Here is a 19,354-nt window from a genome sequence, read left to right as displayed (position 1 = left end):
CCAGGCTGGAAAGCCTGAGATCAAAAAACAAAATGATTCCGGCTTTCCAGCCAAGTACATGGCAGTATTTACAACGGACAGGCTGTAACGTCATAATGTTGCACCCAGGCCTCCGAGAGTCATAGAGTCTGCCGGGGGCCATCTGGTCAAAGCTATTCTCTATAATGAACTTCCGCCGGAGGTGGATTCCTTCTCTGGCTTGCCGATCGCATGGGCGAGTCGGTAGAAGCATCGGAGGTGGGGTTCCTGATCACCACCACACCAGTGACAGTGTATGCTAGCAACAGTGTTCCTGATCGTTGCCACACCAATCCCAGTGTAACCAGACCAGTGCAGCCAGCAACGGTATTTCTGATCGCCGCCACACCAGCTTCACTGACTAGTGTAAGCTAGCTACAATGTTCCTGACCTAAAAAAAAGGTTGGAGACCATCAACTCACTATTTTTTTTTTTTTATCACTACACTGGGTAAAATTGATCATGCACTTGTAGTGTCCCTAAATATGCAGGCTCACCTATAATTGGTGCAGTCTCCGTGCCTCTGAAAGGTAACTATAAAAAGATAGTACAGTGTTCCTGACCACCACCAGACCAGTCCCAGTCTAACCAGACCAGTGTATGCTAACAAAAGTGTTCCTGATCGTTGCCGCCACAAATCCCAGTGTCACCAGACTAGTGCAGTCAGCAACAGTATTCCTGATTGCCGCCACACCAGAGCCAGTGTAAGCCAGCATTTCTACAGTTCTGGCACTCCCGGGTCTCCAAAAATGTGATCATAGTCAGGAAATTGGATGCATAATGTATGCCCCTAATGGTGTTCCTTGGATTTTGGGCCTCTCTATGTGATTAGGCTGTAAAAAGTCTCACAAATGTAGTATAGCAATAGTAGCAAAATGTGTTGGGTGTAGAAGGCAGTATGGAGACAGCTATTTTAAACTAGAAACCTTTTTTAATTTTATTTTTTAACCAAGCTCTGATAGTACTAGAGGATTGTGGATGGGCAACCCTGCAGCTTATTGGTCTACTACTATAGATTAAATCACCAAATAAGAATGAATGTTAGATAAATGATCAATATTACTTCAATCAGCACAAAACTAAAATAAATAACCTGGAGGTGTAGCTGACTGAGTTGAGATAGGTTGCCTCCTTAGTGTCTGGCTGGGAACCTGGTAACTGTGAAGAGAAGAAAGGAAAGCGAGGGGTGCCAAAACTGCCATATAGTGTAGTAGAATTATTTATTGACACATCGTTAAAATAAATATTTGCACTCACAAGCCTTGAAGCAGGTCTGAGCATATGACAGCTACTCCAGTGGCTGGCTAGGAGAGCTGATTGGGTGGATGTAGAACTACAGAGCTGGGAAGCTTGGAAGTCACCGCTCTGCACTACTTGAGCTGCAAGAATCTTCTCACTACAGCAAGGTAAGGAGTCGCTGAAGCCAACTTAGGCAATAGGAATGCTGTGAGATCTGTCAAAAAAAAGGACTTGTGGGTTACATGTTTTGGACATGCCCCCTTCCTCCGTCTAACTGTCAGCACAACCTCCGGAGTGTTCCCAGTGCCTAAAGAGCGGGTTGATTCAATGTAGCACCTTCCCTGAAGAAGCGATTGAGACTGTTTGGTTCTATGCTCTGCCTCTCAACCCCTTTGGCACACTTGGCACACAAAGTTTATTGTAAACACAACAGCAGATGGACACAAGCTGTAGTAAACCAGAAAGTATTTTGACTAGAAAGACTTTCTCAGAAGAAAACAGACAGTAATAGTTCAACCAAGTAGTTAAATATTGCAACTCTGGTATTGAGCAGTATAACAGCAAGCCACATGCAAAATATAAACAGCTCAATCTCAAACCACTTAACTGACTCAAATGTGACCTATGTGCTCAGCCATGAAGGGAAATCAGAATACCTTGTTACAGGTCAATCTACATCCCTAAAACATTGGAATCACAGGCCTGAACTTGTATACGTGTGATTCAATATGCAAAAGTATACAATATCAACTTTATGCTTAAAATTTGTTTCTCCTAAATGAGTATAAATGTGGTCACTGTATTTCTGCAGGCCTGAATAAACACTGAAGTTTTTATCCCTTGTAATGGGGGATATTCAGTAGTCCTTGGAGATGAGGCTTTGAGTCTTCAGTTAGCTCTTTAAAAGGGGCCCAATATGTCCTAGCAAATCTGTTAAAGTGTTACTAAACCCAGGACCTTGCATTCACTATATCTGGTCCCACACAGAACATGGAAATGCAATAGTTTTAGTAAATATAAACTGTTAAATACCTTTTCTCATCAGCAGTTAGAGCAGTCTTGTGACTTCTATCAGTGTCTGGTTAAAGATTTTAGGAAGAATTTTCATTCTCCCATGAATGTCTAATAAGGATGCAGGACCCCTGACCCTCTGTCTGAACAGTGCTGATTGGCCCTGTGCTGATCACATGCACTCTCCCAAGAAAAAATCTCTCTTGAAATACACACCAAACTGAGCATGTGCAGCTTGTCCCCAAGCTCTGTACTATCAGGAAATGTTAAGGGGACATGGAAGGGGAGGATCAGAGGACACAGGATCAAACAGACTTTTTTTACACAATGCAGAGAATTAACCCCTTAGGTTCCACAGTGAGTATAACAAGCATGCTTTATTGCACATACAGATTGATTTTACTGTTGTGGCTTCAGTAAAACTTTAAATGTAATCTTTCAGCAGGATGAAACAACTGGTGCAAAAAGGGTCTCCTCACAGGGCTTGATAAAGTAAGTAAGGAACGGTGTCTGCATGCAGTGTCCTCTTTCTAAGGGGTTTGCACAAGATGGGCTAATGCCCTCTTTCCAATCTGGCGACATCAAGGCCCAAGGGAAAAGATGTCCTGGAACAGTCTCTTGCAGGTTGCCCAACTGGCTACCTGGTAAATGGAGAGCCTAGTGACATCTGTACGAGCACCCACACAGCTGATAGAGTGCCCGAGGCGATGGGTCTGCATCCGACAGTGGAGCTGTTGGCGGAGAAAAGCCTTCTGTTGTCTCTCCCGGTCTCCTCCCCTGGACATGCAGGGGTATGTAGTCTGCCCCCAGGGAATTTCCATGGGGCCATCTGTCTTCTGGACTACATGCCCCAAGATCCCATGCTCCTGCTGTCATCCTTTGGTCCTTTTCCCCCTGCCAATGAGGAAACGGGAGGGAGCAGAGCAAGCAGCTGCCCATTCGAGTGCCGCTCTCCTGTAGCAAGCACCGCAGGAAGGAGAGGGAGGGGGGAGAAATCCCCTGCAGTTGTGACCGTCTGTCTCTGTCAGTGCCAGCCTCCCACATTGAGGGCATGTGGCCTGGTAGCCTGGTATGCACATCCCCCCCTTCCTGACCTGCCAGGCTGCATGCTTGGATAAGAGTCTGGTATGGATTTTGGGGGGGACCCATCCATTTTTTTTTTTTTACATTTTTGTATTGCCAGCAATATAAATGTCTTTTTTATTTCTTTGTAAATGTCAGTTTTGCTGCAGCAGGTTCTGCACCACTTTACAGGCAGACAAGCTGAACACTCACTACTTTACATTGTAGCAAAGTGTCATTTCTTCAGTGTTGTCACATGAATAGATATAATAAAATATTTACAAAAATGTGAGGGGTGTACTCCTTTTTGTGAGATACTGTAAGCCTTCAAAATGGGGATTTTTTTTAATTTTTCCAGTTCGGGTCCCATAGACTTTAATAGGGTTCGGGTCCGAAATTTTGCGATGTTCGAGAGTTCTGGCGCAAACCAAGCCAGGGGGGTGTTCAGCCCAACCCTAGTGTCCAGTGGCAGCGGCAGCTAGCAGAGCAGGCTGAGTGGAACCCACTACATTTATTTATTAATTAAAAAAAAAACTGTGACAACTACAACTACAAAGAACTCACCATGCCTCTTACTCTTACTTGGACTGTCTACTTTCCAAAAAAAGGGTCATTTTGGGGTATTTGTACTGTCCTGACATTTTAGGGCCTTAAGTACAAGTATATCAGGATTGATCCATTTTCATATATATATATATACCAGGGGTAGGCAACCTTTTGAGCACAGTGTGGCGAAAAATGTTTTCAAAGAAATTGAGCATGCCGATTTTATAACAAAAAAAGTCCATTTTACATTCTCAATCACGAAAAGGATTTTTTATAAAGTAAATGCTGTAAACTACTTTAGTAGTGAGAAATTAACATCCTGCACTCTCACGCCTCAGATCAGCCCCAATTTTTGCAACTCCACACCTCAGATGAGCCTCAATTCATATACCTTCACACCTCAGATCACTTTCCCCCCTGCAAATCTGCCCCACCACTGTAACCCCCTGCACATCTGCCCCAGCAATGTACATCTCCCCCACCACTTTACTACCCTGCACATCTGCCCCACCACTGTACCCCCTGCTCATCTGTCCCACCACTGTAACACCCTTTACATCTGCCCCACCACTGTAATAACCTGCACATCTCCCCCACCTCTGTACCCCCCTGCTCATCTGTCCCACCACTGTAACCCCCTGTACATCTGCCCCACCAATGTTCCCACTTTCTCATCTGCCCCACCACTGTACCTCCATGCACATCTGCTCCACCACTGAACCATCTTCTCATCTGTCCTAACACTGAACTTATCTGCTCATCTGCCCTACCACTGTAACCCCCTTTCTCATCTGCCCCGCTACTGTACCTCCTGCACATCTGTCCCACCTCTGTTCCCCCTGCTCTTCTGCCCCACCACTGTAACCCCTGCTCATGTGTTCCACCAATGTACCTCCTTTCTCTTTTGCACATCTGCCCCACCTCTGTACCCCCTGCTCCTCTGCCCCACCGCTGTAACCCCCTGCTCATCTTTCCCACCAATGTAACCCCATTCTCATCTGGGCCAACACTGAATCCCCCCTTGCTCATCTGTCCCACCACTGTAACCCCCTGCTCATCTGCCCCATCACTGTACCCCCTGCTTTTCTGTCCCATCACTGAACCCCCTTCTCATCCCTCCCACCACTGTACCTCCTGCACATTTGCCCCACCACTGTACCCCCTTGCTCTTCTGTCCCATCACTGTAACCCCCCTGCTCATCTGCCCCACCACTGTATCTTCCTGCACATCTGCTCCACCACCGTATCCCCATGCTCTTCTGTCTCACTACTGAATCACGTTCTCATCTGTCCTAACATTAAACCCATCTGCTCATCTGCCGCACCACTTTAACCCGCTTTCTCATCTGCCCCACCAATGTACCTCCTGCACATCTGTCTCACCTCTGTATCCCCCTGCTCTTCTGCCCCACCTCTGTTCCCCCTGCTCTCCTGCCCCACCACTGTAACCATCCTGTTCTTCTGCCCCACCAATACACCTCTTTTCACATCTGCCCCACTGACTGCTCTACCCCCCTGCTTTTCTGCCCCAACACTGAACCCCCCTGCTTTTCTGTCCCAACACTGAACCCCCCTGCTTATCTGCCCCATCACCGTACCCCCCTGCTGATCTGGCCCAACACTGAACCCCCCTGCCTATCTGGCCCATCACTGTACCCGATGCAAGTCAATAGACTAACAATAGAAGAGTCAATTAAATCTGCTTCAAGCATATAGTCCTCTTGTGAACATCAAAGATACATAGTCTCTGTGGCAATATGTTAAAACAAAATGGTGAAGAATAATATAAACATCTTGACTGAAAATCCGCTCACTACCACCAAGAGTTGGAGAGGCTTACCAGATGAGGTGGACCCAATGGGGCATACGCCGGATTGGGTCGGACAAGGCTTAGGTGGTGAGTGGCTGTGTGTACTCCAAGGAGGATGCGGTCTCACGAATAGTTTGTATTCTTCCAGATAATGCTGAGAGCTTGAGAGGTGTGCACAATCTCACAGATGAGGATCTTAGGAAGTAGTGGGGTGTTCCACAGGCAAACCCCTCAAAACCACATTCAGCGAACCAGAATTTGATGTGGAAAGATGGGCAGGACCCCATTGTCGCCACTTTTTCTCTAACAGCGCTGTTTTAAGTTTTGGATCTACATGTGAGTGTACATCTATTTTATCCGTAATAAATATTTTTAGTTTTTTGGATTTACACTATGTGGCCCTTTTTTTCTTTTTCTTCTTCCATCCTTCCACATCTGGTAAGCCTCTCCAACTCTTGGTGGTAGTGAGCGGATTTTCAGTCAAGATGTTTATATTATTCTTCACCATTTTGTTTTAACATATTGCCACAGAGACTATGTATCTTTGATGTTCACAAGAGGACTATATGCTTGAAGCAGATTTAATTGACTCTTCTATTGTCTATTGACTTGCATATAGTAGCACTATACATTGTTTAGCGCCACACTTTTTTGTTGTCTTTCCATTCTACACTTTGTTGGTCGTGTTGGCTGCTTCCGTGTCTTTCATTTTAGGGTAGCGCAGAATTATTCTATATCTAGCCCATCACTGTACCCCCCTGCTAAACCCCCTTCTCATCTCTTCCACCACTGTACCTCCCTGCACATCTGCCCCACCACTGTTCCTTTCTGTTCTTCTGTTCCACCTCTGAACCCCTCCTGCTAATTTTCCCCACCGGCGTACCCTCTTCTCATCTATGATATGCGCGATCTGCAGAGTGGTGAAAGGAAGCAGATGAGACACATCTACCTGTCCTGGCACACTCATCCTGCTGATCCACTTCTTGCATCCAGCCTGCGTGCTTGCATGTGATGTCACATACGAGTATATGGAATGGATGCGCAATGATAAGCTCAGGTCAGGGCATTTTCTGAAAGCAGTGGACCTGTGTGCAGGATCATAAGTTGGGCCCCCGCAGCTGAGGAAAAGTGGTTGGGGGTTATTTTACATTGCACTGAATACTGGCTGTGGCTTAAAGGGACACAGAGTGCCGGGGTTCAGTAGTAAGTGACGCAAAGGTTCAGGAATAATTTCAACAAAGTTCCCAGAAGCTCAACAGTAATTCCACACACTGTCACCTGATTGTGGTTTTCTCAGTCACAGTGAAATCCCTTCTTTCTGAGATTGGTAGTGGCAACCGAGCCTAGCAGGGCTGTAATTGGCTTTAGAAGTGGCCAATGACATTCCTCCTCCTGGAAACAGGGACCCCCCCCCCAACAGAACTGCACCCAATCTCTTCTCCATCACAAAAGCTGACGATCGCAGCTACAGCAAAGTTAGAGAACCAAACAATGTTTCCCATCTTTTACAATGTGTGGGGGCGCAGTGCCTCCCCCTCAGTGCACGTGGGGAATTCTGAAATTGGAATGCATTAGTGTCTCACTGACACTTCCCTGCGCTACTCTGTTGATGGGGAGGGAGTCGAGTGCCGGCAAAAGAGGCTTTGCGTGCCGGGGGTTAAGGGTTCCTATACTACTACTATAATTATGATTCCCAGCATTCCGGGAATTGAAAAAGACTATCTAGGACATCTTTCACAATATAGCATCTACTACAGCAAAATCTCTTGCTGGAAAAAAAATTACTAGTTTACCACCAGATTCAGAGATTCATTGCTGTCTTGAGCATTTAACAGAAGTGACTTTTACATGGGATAATGTAAGAATCAATTGTGTTGAAGTAATTCCTTTATGAAAAACCTACAGCTAAACATGATGAATAAGCAACGAAATTAAAATTAGGAAATCGGGAGCGTCTCGCAAATAACAACTCCCAAACCTGTCTCTGAGACGGGCACACCCTGATTTATACAATGCATCCATGAGACAGTGTTATTTAAAGCAGAACAGTATGAAGGATTCCCGTGATGATGAACATAGGATTTTATCTCCTAAGTTTATCTTTAATGCAAGGCTTCCACTGCAACATGCAGGCAACAGTAAATGTCCAACTTAGAGATCATGGCTATGAAAACATACTTATAGCTATTCATACACAAGTTCCAGAGGATCCGCAGATCATCACTAATCTCAAGGTAAGATACATTCCTAATGGTATGTAAGGAGAAATCGGGACGTATGTAGCAAATTATTATGTCTAACTAGTAAAGTGAAGTAAGCTGGTTTCTTTAACTATAAATGAGAGCCACAACCAAGTTTAAGGTATATTTATCCAACATTTTGGGGTTAATTTACTAAAAGCAAATGGGCTGTTCACTTTGAAATGGAAGTTGCTCTGTGCAAGGGATTTTGCCCTAGAGCTTAGTGAATGTGAAGTTTTACTTTGCAAAGAATACTCATTTAAGTTCAAGAAAAAATACATACATTTTTTTTTTAGCTTGCACATGTTTGAATGATGACCATCAGCAGAGCTTCACCTCATTCATTAAGCTCTGGGGAAAATTCCAATGCAATGTGCAACTTCACTTACACAGTGAGCAGCCTGTTTGCCTTTAACAAATCAACTTATTTGTCTTCTGTAGTTAAATCTGTATAATAATCACCTGCTGTCTGTCCCTGATGCTTTGTTAGATATACAGTGGTTTATTTACTAAAATGAGAGAGTGCAAAATCAGGTGCAGCTCTGCATAGAAATCAATCAGCTTCCAGGTTTTATTGCCAAAGCTTAATTGAACAAAATGAAGTTGGAAGCTAGTTACCATGCACAGCTGCACCAGATTCTTGGTGCACCAGTTTTTGTAAATCTACCCAACAGTGCTTTATTCATAATCAAGCTGCAGCAAATACCATATTCAAAAAGTTACATATTATTGTTAATATCACATATGTTTGATTTATCACAGATAGAAAAGTTGCTGGTGCTCATTCTAATGGTGCTAATTTCATGTTACCATGTCATTTTACAGCAATAAAAATGCTTTTCATGGTCTTGTGACCATCACAAAAAAATGCAATCATCCCTCTAAAAAAGACACTCTTTTTGACATTCATGGTGCCCAGGAGTGCTTATATGGAAAATGGAGGATCATGTGCTGCCTTTCTACCCCTATGGCAGATAAGTAGGCTGCAGCCCCATATCCTGTGTTTTGAAAGAAATGTCAGCAAAGTCTCTACCAAATGACAATCTGTATTTGAAGTAATATTTCAACTTGAACTGGATAGTGACAAAAGGTGAATTAGGCTTCCATTCTCATTGGCTATTGATCCACACAGACATACATCACCATAATCAACATAATCTCCACACAGACATGCATCAACATCAACATAATCTCCACACAGACATACATCAACATCAACATAATCTCCTTTTTAAAGTCTGTGACCTTATATCTTCATGATTGTGGAACAAATCAACCTGTCATGCAAAAAACGTGCCAAAGTGCTGTAGCTTCAAATAAAGTGCAAATAGTGCTCCACTTCAGTGTGCCCACTCACTCACCAGCTGTTATGGACTCCCACTGATGGTAGTCATAAGCGCTTAATAGATATCCTGGGTATGCTGACCTTTGTTGTCTTGCTCGTTGGTTCTGCTCCTCAGTGTTAGGGCAATAATGATACTCATGCACATGTGTGGAGAAGATGACAAGAGAAATCCACATAGCGTAATTCTATTTATTGGTAAAATAGCAAGTTTAAAACATATACACTCACTTTTACAAAGAAGTGTACAAGCATAGAACAAGCTGAAACCGGAAGTCCCAAAAAGACGTCACCACCCATGGTCACCTGACACATTTCACCCCTCCCACAGGACGTTATCAAAGGCCGCGTCAAATGACTGCGGGTGGTGACGTCATTTCCTGACTGGTGAGACGCACGCCATTGTGGACTTCTTGTTCTGTTTGTATACTTCTATATAAAAGTGAGTGTATATGTATATGTTTCTACCCTGAGCATATCCTCCCTATCACATCTGAGCAACCCATGTGACTATAGAGTCACACATGTGGGCATATACACAGTGGTAAATGACAGCTCACTCTCTCCCTCCTCCTTCATTCCTACTAACTGGTTAAACACAATGAAGTGGTATATTATTACAGTATATGTTCACTGATGGAGGCTTCACCTCCCTGTTATTCTAATACACAGAATGGAGGGGCATGACACAGAAATTCATCCACACCATGTTATAGGCAAAAAATAATAAATATTTGATTACAAATATATATTTGTATATTAATTTAAAACAGTTTATTAATATTAATTATTTATTTTTACTCCGTATTCCAAAGGCTGTTTTTTTTAATTTTGAACATGTAACCAGCAGCAGAGGACTAGAAGCTCCTCCTGCCTCTGGTTCCCTGCAGACAGGCTGGAAAAGTGTTGGGTCATGTGATAGCTGTATATTGATTTGGAAAAGGTACTTCAGTGTTTTTTTTTTTTATTATTAAAATAATTACATTGCCATCATCCATACTGTATACAGAAAGAGAATGCATACTGTAAATTAAAAAGTGTGTGTTTTTTTTATCACTTTAAATATTTTTATGCAAAACAAACCTCCATCACAGCACTCCCACAATCACTATAGAAATCCTCATGACTATATAAAGATCCATGAGTAGCTTTTGTTTCTACATACTGAATGCTCCAGGGTACCCTTCCACATTGATACTTCTGCATAAGATCTACCATATGCTATGATGATCCGTATGTAACCATTTTGTTAACCTTCCCTATGGTCTTTCATATACCGTGCCTTGGTGGTTTGCATTTTCCCTTCTCATTGTAAAATTTCATAAAATCTATTGTTTAAAATTTTTTAAAATAATCATTTTATAAACATAACAAAAATTCAGACAAAGACATCAGTAAAATTTACTAAAACCCATTATTGCTTCCTATTCTCAACTTCCAACATTTAAAATATATATTTTACCTATTCGATTTATTACTCAGATTATTTTTATATCTCTGCTTTCAGAATATGGTAACAGAGGCATCATATCACCTATTTAATGCAACAAAAAGAAGATTCTTTTACAGAGAAGTGAAGATTCTTATACCATCCAGCTGGAAATCATACAGCTTAAAAAAGCCAAGACATGAAGCATATCAGATGGTACTGTATGTTTAGATTTAAGCTTTTTGAGACAATGCAATTGATTTTGCTTGTTGCCTTTTAAGTTAGGAAATAAATAGACTTTTATTGAAAAATCTAATAAAGGTTCAAGTATTAACTCTGATGATGGTTGGCATGCATAAGAATATTGTATGTCACATCCATTACACAAAACAAATGAAACCCCAAGTATAGGGTGGGAAATGTATGTAAAGTCAAATCTTTAAAAAATTCCATGTGGAGCTTAAGTATTTTGTAACCCCACTACAAATTTAAGAAGAAGCAGGAAGAGCAGACAAAATTACTTTCAGAGTCTACAGTGATAAATGCATGCCGAAATATACACTAACAGGTTTCTTAGCACTGGAAATAAAGACGTGTCTATTGAGGCATGTCATTTTTCCCTTATGCATAAGCATAACGCTAATTTAGACCTGTGCAGCAAAAATTGGAATTTATTACACATACGTTGTTTCCCTGTAAGTCACATATTATCTGTAGTGTTTCTACGAGGGAAACCAGTTATTGCAGTCTATGAATTTGACACTTTATAAATGGTATTATTTCTGGTAGTCTATTGTCCTATAAAATTAGAATATGTTCAACATGTACCATGCAAATACACTTGGAGTGCTTTTACTAAACACCACCATTATTACCCAAGTATTTGGACATCTGGTATCTATGTCAGTCTTTCTCAACCAGGGTTCTGTAGAACCCTACGGTTTTGTCAGAGGTTGCTAGGGGTTCCTTAAACAATTTCTACATTTTTCAACAATATTTTCAGCTTTCAGTAAGGGGTACACTCTTTCAACTCACCATCGATGTAAGGGACATGATTCCCACTGACCACATAGGATAATTTTCCCCACTGACAATAAATGTAAGGGTCATTCTTCCCACTGTCTACCATTACAATGGGATCATATCTACACTGGCTTTCAATGTAAGATGGTCCTTTTCCAACTGACTGCCAATCTAAGGGGTTCCTTCTTCCCTGACCTCTAATGTAGGGAATCATTTTACCCACCATCAATGTAAGGGAGCACAACACAGAACAACAGGGTAATTTGGCAATTCAGTGATCATCAATGAGAAGGAACACTCCAATTTTCACTGTCTGCATTAATTTTCTGGCTACTATTATTTGTTTCATTTCATTATTAATACTGAAAATAATGTTATCGTATAGAGCAGCTCTGGGTGTTAAGTACACTATGTATGCCATTTTCCTTATTAATGTATTTTTTTTTTACATAGATAAATTACTATTGATGGTAAAGCACCATGAGTTGTAGATAAAAGAATTATTAGCAGGGATTCCCTGAGACCTTATTACTGTATTTCTACAGTTTTTCCATATTAAAATTATTGAGAGCCTTGTCTAATGTGTCTAGCAGGGAAGGGGTTAACACTAGGGGGCGATCAAGGGGTTAACTGTGTTCCATGGGTGTGTTCTAGCTGTAGGGGTTATGGGCCTGGCAGGGACATGACAGGGATCGCTGTTCCGGATCACTGGGAACAGTAGGTCTCTGTCATGTCCCCTGTTAGAACGGGGATCCGCTTGTTTACACTGGCAGATCCCCGTTCTGCCTCTGTACTAGGCGATCGCGGGTCGCCAGCGGACATCGAGTCTAGCTACGGCGATTTGTGTAGGAGAGCCGACCTGCCGCCATATAACGACGGCGGCTGGTCAGCAAGTGGTTAAGAATGTTCATGGCGGGAATATGAAATATTTTAGTTCTATGCTTTTGAGATGGTTAGTTGTTTGTGGTCAGACTTAACATCCTTGGGTTCCAAGCATTAATGGGACATTGGCCTGCACATATAGTACTTTAAAGTACTCCTATTTTTCTGGTGTGTATTGCAGGCTGTCATTTCGATTTAATTGAGCGTGAGAATAAAAACACAGAGATACTGTATAATTCCTTATTCATGTACTTGTGTGCCCATTAGTAGTATCTATATATGTATTTCATGTTTTTAATTGCTATTTTGTGTGTTTGATTCTCCTATCAGACTTTATATTCTTTCTTTTGAATACCCCTGTCCCTTTGAGGAGGTTATTTATGAGGCAGTTTATTCACCTATATTAGGTTATGATTAAGACCTGGATTGGCTGAAAAATATAAGTGCGGAGTACAGTTTTATTCTGTTATGTAACTATTGCATGGCTTCCATGGATTTAGACAGTGTACTGGTATTTAGACTTTATATATATATATTATATTTTATTTATATATATATATATATATATATATATATATATATATATATATATATTAACTAAATCCAAGAGCAACAATGTATTATATGACAGCTTAATAATCCTTACAGTGCCTTGAAAAAGTATTCATACCCCTTGTTATGTGATAGACCAACACAAAGTGGCACATAATTGTGAAGTAGAAGGAAAATGCTTTTCAAAATGTTTTGCAAATAAACATCTGAAAAGTGTGGTGTGCATTTGTATTCAGCCCCCCTGAGTCAATACTTTGTAGAACCTCCTTTTGCTGCAATTACAGCTGTAAGTCTTTTTGGGGATGTCTCTACCAGCTTTGCACATCTTGAGTGTGAAACTTTTGCCCATACTTCTTCGCAAGATAGCTCAAGCTCTGTCAGATTGGATGGAGAGCATCCATGAACAGCAATTTTCAAGTCTTGCCACAGATTCTCAATTGGATTTAGGCATGGATTTTGACTTAGCAATTCTAACACATGAATATGCTTTGATCTAAACCATTCCATTGTAGCTCTGGCTGTATGTTTTGGGTCGTTGTCCCGCTTGAAGGTGAACCTCTTCCCCAGTCTCAAGTCTTTTGCAGACTCTAACATGCCTTGCCCTGTATTTGGCTCCATCCATCTTCCCATCAACTCTGACCACCTTCTCTGTCGGTGCTGAAGAAAAGGCTTTCAGTTTAGGTGGACAGCTATGTCTTGGTAGGTTTGCAGTTCTGCTATTCTCTTTCCATTTTTGGATGGTGGATTGAACAGTACTCTGTAAGATGTTCAAAGCTTGGGATATTTCTTTATAACTTAACCCTGCTTTAAACTTCTCCACAACTTTATCCCTGACCTGTCTGGTGCGTTCCTTGTCCTTCATAATTATATTTGATCACTAAGGTTCTCTAACAAATCTCTGAGGGCTTCACAGAACAGCTTTATTTATACTGAGATTAAATTTCACACAGGTAGACTCTATTTACTAATTGCAGTATCTCACAAAAGTGACTACACCCCTCACATTTTTGTAAATATTTTATTATATATTTTCATGTGACAACACTGAAGAAATGACACTTTGCTACAATGTAAAGTACTGAGTGTACAGCTTGTATAACATTGTAAATTTGTTGTCCCCTCAAAATAACTCAACACACAGCCATTAATGTCTAAACCGCTGGCAACAAAAGTGAGTGCACCCCTAAGTGAAAATGTCCAAATTGGGCCCAATTAGCCATTCTCCCTCCCCAGTGTCATGTGACTCATTAGTGTTACAAGGTCTCAGGTGTGAATGGGGAGCATGTGTGTTAAATTTGGTATTATCGCTCTCACTCTCTTATACTGGTCACTGGAAGTTCAACATGGCACCTCATGGCAAAGAACTCTCTGAGGATCTAAAAAAATAATTGTTGCCCTACATAAAGATGCCCTAGTCTATTAGAAGATTGCCAAGACCCTGAAACTGAGCTGCAGCACAGTGGCCAAGATCATGCAGCGGTTTAACAGGACAGGTTCCACTCAGAACAGGCCTTGCCATTGTAGACCAAAAAAGTTGAGTGCACGTGCTTAGCGTCATATCCAGAGGTTGTCTTTGGCAAATAGACATATGAGTGCTGCCAGCATTGCTGCTGAGGTTGAAGGGGTGGGGAGTCAGCCTGTCAGAGCTCAGACCATACGCCGCACACAGCATTAACTTGGTCTGCATGGCTGTCGTCCCAGAAGGAAGCCTCTTCTAAAGATGATGCACAAGAAAGCCCGCAGTTTACTGAAGACAAGCAGACTAAGGATATGGATTACTGGAACCATGTCCTGTGGTCTGATGAGACCAAGTTAAACTTATTTAGTTCAGATGGTGTCAAGCGTGTGTAGAGGCAACCAGGTGAGGAGTACAAAGACAAGTGTGTCTTGCCTACAGTCAAGCATGGTGGTGGGAGTGTGATGGTCTAGGGCTGCATGAGTGCTGCTGGCACTGGGGAGTTACAGTTCATTGAGGGAACCATGAATGACAACATGTACTGTGACATACTGAAGCAGAGCATGATTCCCTCCCTTCGGAGACTGGGCCGCAAGGCAGTATTCCAACATGATAACAACCCCAAACACACCTCCAAGACGACCACTGCCTTGCTAAAGAAGCTGTGGGTAAAGGTAGTGGACTGGCCAAGTATGTCTCCAGACCTAAACCCTATTAGGCATCTGTGGGGCATCCTCAAGTGGAAGGTGGAGGAGTGTAAGGTCTCTAACATCCACCAGCTCTGTGATGCCGTCATGGAGGAGTGGAAGAGGACTTTGCAGCGGTGGGCAGACCTCTGCTTTAAGTTAATTTGAGGGGACAGCAAATTTACACTGTTATACAAGCTTTACACACACTACTTTACATTGTAGCAAAGTGTCATTTCTTCAGTGTTGTCACATGAAAAGATATAATAAAATATTTACAAAAATGTAAGGGATGTACTCACTTTTGTGAAATACTGTAGGTGACTTCTGAAAGCAATTGGTTCCATTAAATTTGAGTTAGGGGTATCAGAGTAAAGGGGGCTGAATACAAATGCACGCCACACTTTTCACATATTTATTTGTAAAAAAATTTGGAAAACCATTTACAATTATGTGCCACTTTGTGTTGGTCTATCACATAAAATCCCAATAAAATACATTTACGTTTTTGGTTGTAACATGACAAAATGTGGAAAATTTAATTGGGTATGATTACTTTTTCAAGGCACTGTAGATGTGGTGGCTGCATTGGTTTTCATTTTTCAGGCTAAGAATACTTTTAGCAAGTACTGAATGTGTCTGTTGATTTTCCCAGAAATACAGTGTCCTTGTCCATGTAATTTTGAGCTCAACTGCGAGCAAAAACAATGTTATCTTTCCTTTGTAACCTACTAATCTCTCCACCTCCTATTTAATAAAAACAAAGGCAGACATATTTGTAGTCCAGGGTGAGTGGAAACCATGGCTCCCTCTATAGATTTTGGGTATAGATATACTTTAAGAAAATGTAATGTAAATAGTATTGTTCTTAGGTAAGTTATTCTTATTCTCAGTTTTCTATTTATTTCAGGCAAGTGTAATAATCAGCAACCCAAATACATATTATGGAAATGATCCATATACATTACATTATGGAGGATGTGGAAAAGAAGGAAGATACATACATTTTACTCCTGAATTCTTAAGAGATGATAATCTTCTTTTGATTTATGGTCTGCGTGGTAAGACCCTGCAGATACTGTTAAAACATGCAGGCTATCTTCGTTATGTACATTGTTAAGACAAAATGTCATGAGGCCACTCAGACCCCTTTCACACTCGAGGCGTTTTTCAGGCACTAAAGGCATAAAAATAGCGGCTGAAAAACGCCTCCTCTGCAGCCCCAGTGTGAAAGCCCAAATGCTTTCATAATGGAGCAGTACGCTTGCAGGACGTTAGAAAAAGTCCTGCAAGCAGCATCTTTGGAGCGGTTCTAGGAGCGATGTATACACCGCTCCTCCACAGCACCTGCTCATTGAAATGCATTGGCACCGCTGCCGAAGCGCCCGCAAAGCGCTTCAGCAGCGGCGCTTTTCAGGCGCATTTAACTCTTTCTTCGGGCCACTAGCGGGGGTTAGAAATTGCCCCGATAGCAGCCAAAAAGCACTGCTAAAACAATGGTAAAGCGCTGTTAAGACTGGCAGCGCTTTGCTGCTAACGCCGCCCGCTGGCAGTGTGAAAGGGGTCTTAGGTGCATTTTACATTCTACTGGTCATCTGTAATCTGCCGTCTTTTAAAACAAAAGTGGAAATGTTAGTTTCATGTGTTTTCAATATAGACTTGACCTTAATTATAAGTCCCTACATTAAACAAGTAATGTTACTTTTAGAAAGACTTTTAGCAAGGTCTCTAACATCCACCAGCTCCATTATGTCATCATGGAGGAGTGGAAGAGGACTTCAGTGGCAACCTGTGAAGCTCTGGTGAATTCCATGCCCAAGAGGGTTAAGGCAGTGCTGGAAAATAATGGTGGCCACACAAAATATTGACACTTTGGGCCCAATTTGGACATTTTCACTTAGGGGTGTACTCACTTTTGTTGCCAGAGGTTTAGACATGAATGACTGTGCGTTGAGTTATTTTGAGGGGACAGCAAATTTACACTGTTATACAAGCTGTATACTCACTACTTTACATTGTAGCAAAGTGTCATTTCTTCAGTGTTGTCATATGAAAAGATATAATATAATATTTACAAAAATGTGAGGGGTTACATAGTTATAGTTGGAGAGGTTGAAAAAAGACACAAGTCTATCAAGTCCAACTTTTGTGTGTGCTTTATGTTAATATTACATTGTACAGTATATCCCTTTATGTTGTGGTTGTTTAGGTGTCTACCTAATAGTTTTTTTAAATCATCTATGCTCCCTGCTGAAACCACTGCTTGTGGAAGAGAATTCCACATCCCTACATCCTTACCACCCTTACTGTAAAGAACTCTCTACACAGTTTAAGGTTAAACTGCTTTTCTTATAATTTTAGTGGATGGTCACGGGTCTTTTTATGTTCCCTTGCACAGAAAAGTTTTATCTCTATTGTGGGGTCACCAGTACGATATTTGCACATTGAAATCATATCCCCTCTCAAGCGTATCTTCTCCAGAGAGAATAAGTTCAATGCTCGTAATCTTTCCTCATAACTAAGGTCCTCCAGTCCCTTAATTAGCTTTGTTGTCCTTCTCTGGACTCTTACCAGTCCCAGCACATCCTTCCTGAGGTCTGGAGCCCAGAACTGGACAGCATACTCCATGTGCAGCCGGACCAGAGTCTTTTAAAATGGGAGGATTATCGTTTTATCTCTGGAGTTAATCCCCATTTTAATGCATGCCAATATTCTGTTGGCTTTGCTTGCAGCAGCTTGGCATTGCATGCCATTGCTGAGCCTGTCATCTACTAAGACCCCCAGGTCCTTTTCCATCCTAGATTCCCCCAGAGGTTCCCGTCCTAGTGAGTAGATTGCATTCATGTTTTTGGTACCCAAATGCATTATTTTACATTTTTCTACATTAAACCTCATTTGCCATGTAGCTGCCCACCCCATTAATTTGTTTAGATCTTCTTGCAAGGTTTCCACATCCTGCGTAGAAGTTATTGCCCTGCTTAGCTTTGTGTCATCTGCAAATACTGAGATTGAGCAGTTTATCCCATCCTCCAGATCATTTATGAATAAATTAAATAGTGTTGGTCCCAGGACAGAACCCTGGTGGACCCCACTTTCCACACCAGACCATTCCTAGTACTCTCCATTTATCCTCACCCTCTGAACTCGCCCCTGTAGCCAGTTTTCAATCCATGTACTCACCCTTTGGTCCATGCTGACAGACCTTAGTTTGTAGAGAATAAACGTTTATAAGGAACTGTATTGAATGCCTTTGCAAAACCCAGATACACCATGTCTACGGGCCTTCCTTTATCAAGATGGCAGCTCACCTCCTCATAGAAGGTTAATAGATTGGTTTGGCAAGAATGATTCTTTATGAATCCATGCGGATTACTGCTAATGATACCGTTTTCATTACTAAAATCTTGTATATAATTCCTTATCATCCCCTCCATTAGCATACTAGGCTAGCATGTTAGGCTAACTGGTCTGTACTTCCCAGGGGTATATCTTGGTCATTTTTTAAATATTGGTGCTACATTGGCTTTTCTCCAATCAGCTGGTACTATACAGTACCAGTCAGTAGACTGTTCGTAAACATTAGGAACAATAGTCTGGCAATGACTGAGTTCTTTAAGGACCCTCAGATGCAAGCCATCTGGTTCTGGTGACTTATTAATGTTATGTTTTTTCAAGTCTATTCCTAATTCTATCCTCTGTTAGCCATGAGGGTGCTTCCTGTGACATGTCATGAGGATAAACATTGCAATTCTAGTCACTGGAGCTCCCCGTTTCCCTCGTGAAGACTGAGGAAAAGAATAAATTCAAAACCTTCGCCATCTCTCCATCCTTTGTAACCAGATTCCCTTCATCATTCTTTATGGGGCCGATATGATCTGACCCTCTCTTACTATTTATACGCTTAAAAAATTTCTTGGGATTTTTTTACTCTCTTCCTCTATGTGCCTTTTCGTGTTCTACCTTAGCTGCCCTGATTGCACCCTTGGGGCTTTGATAAAGCACAATTCGTGTGTGAAACATGTAAGCTGTGCCTCCCTTGCTTGTACATGTAGTGCTCC

The 19,354-nt window shown here is 41.7% G+C and overlaps 1 protein-coding gene across 3 annotated transcripts in view; it reads left to right on the top strand.

Annotated features, from left to right (window-relative positions):
- Positions 1 to 1,275: 1,275 nt before the first annotated feature.
- LOC141103526 (calcium-activated chloride channel regulator 2-like) overlaps positions 1,276 to 19,354 on the top strand; it is a 64,116-nt gene continuing 46,037 nt past the window's right edge. For 2 of the 3 annotated variants that reach the window (XM_073593206.1, XM_073593204.1), the window contains exons 1-3: positions 7,679 to 7,920; positions 10,776 to 10,913; positions 16,207 to 16,357. In XM_073593206.1, the coding sequence (XP_073449307.1) occupies positions 7,753 to 7,920; positions 10,776 to 10,913; positions 16,207 to 16,357 (457 nt within the window). In that variant the 5' untranslated portion in view covers positions 7,679 to 7,752. Of the gene's footprint in view, positions 1,425 to 7,678; positions 7,921 to 10,775; positions 10,914 to 16,206; positions 16,358 to 19,354 lie in introns of those variants that run through there. The other variant, XM_073593205.1, reaches the window with a different exon arrangement.

Source organism: Aquarana catesbeiana, linkage group LG07 (genome assembly GCF_042186555.1).
Source record: "Aquarana catesbeiana isolate 2022-GZ linkage group LG07, ASM4218655v1, whole genome shotgun sequence".
NCBI lineage: Eukaryota > Metazoa > Chordata > Amphibia > Anura > Ranidae > Aquarana > Aquarana catesbeiana.
The sequence above is the reverse complement of the archived record's forward strand: the minus strand, read 5'-3'. Positions and strand labels throughout refer to the sequence as shown.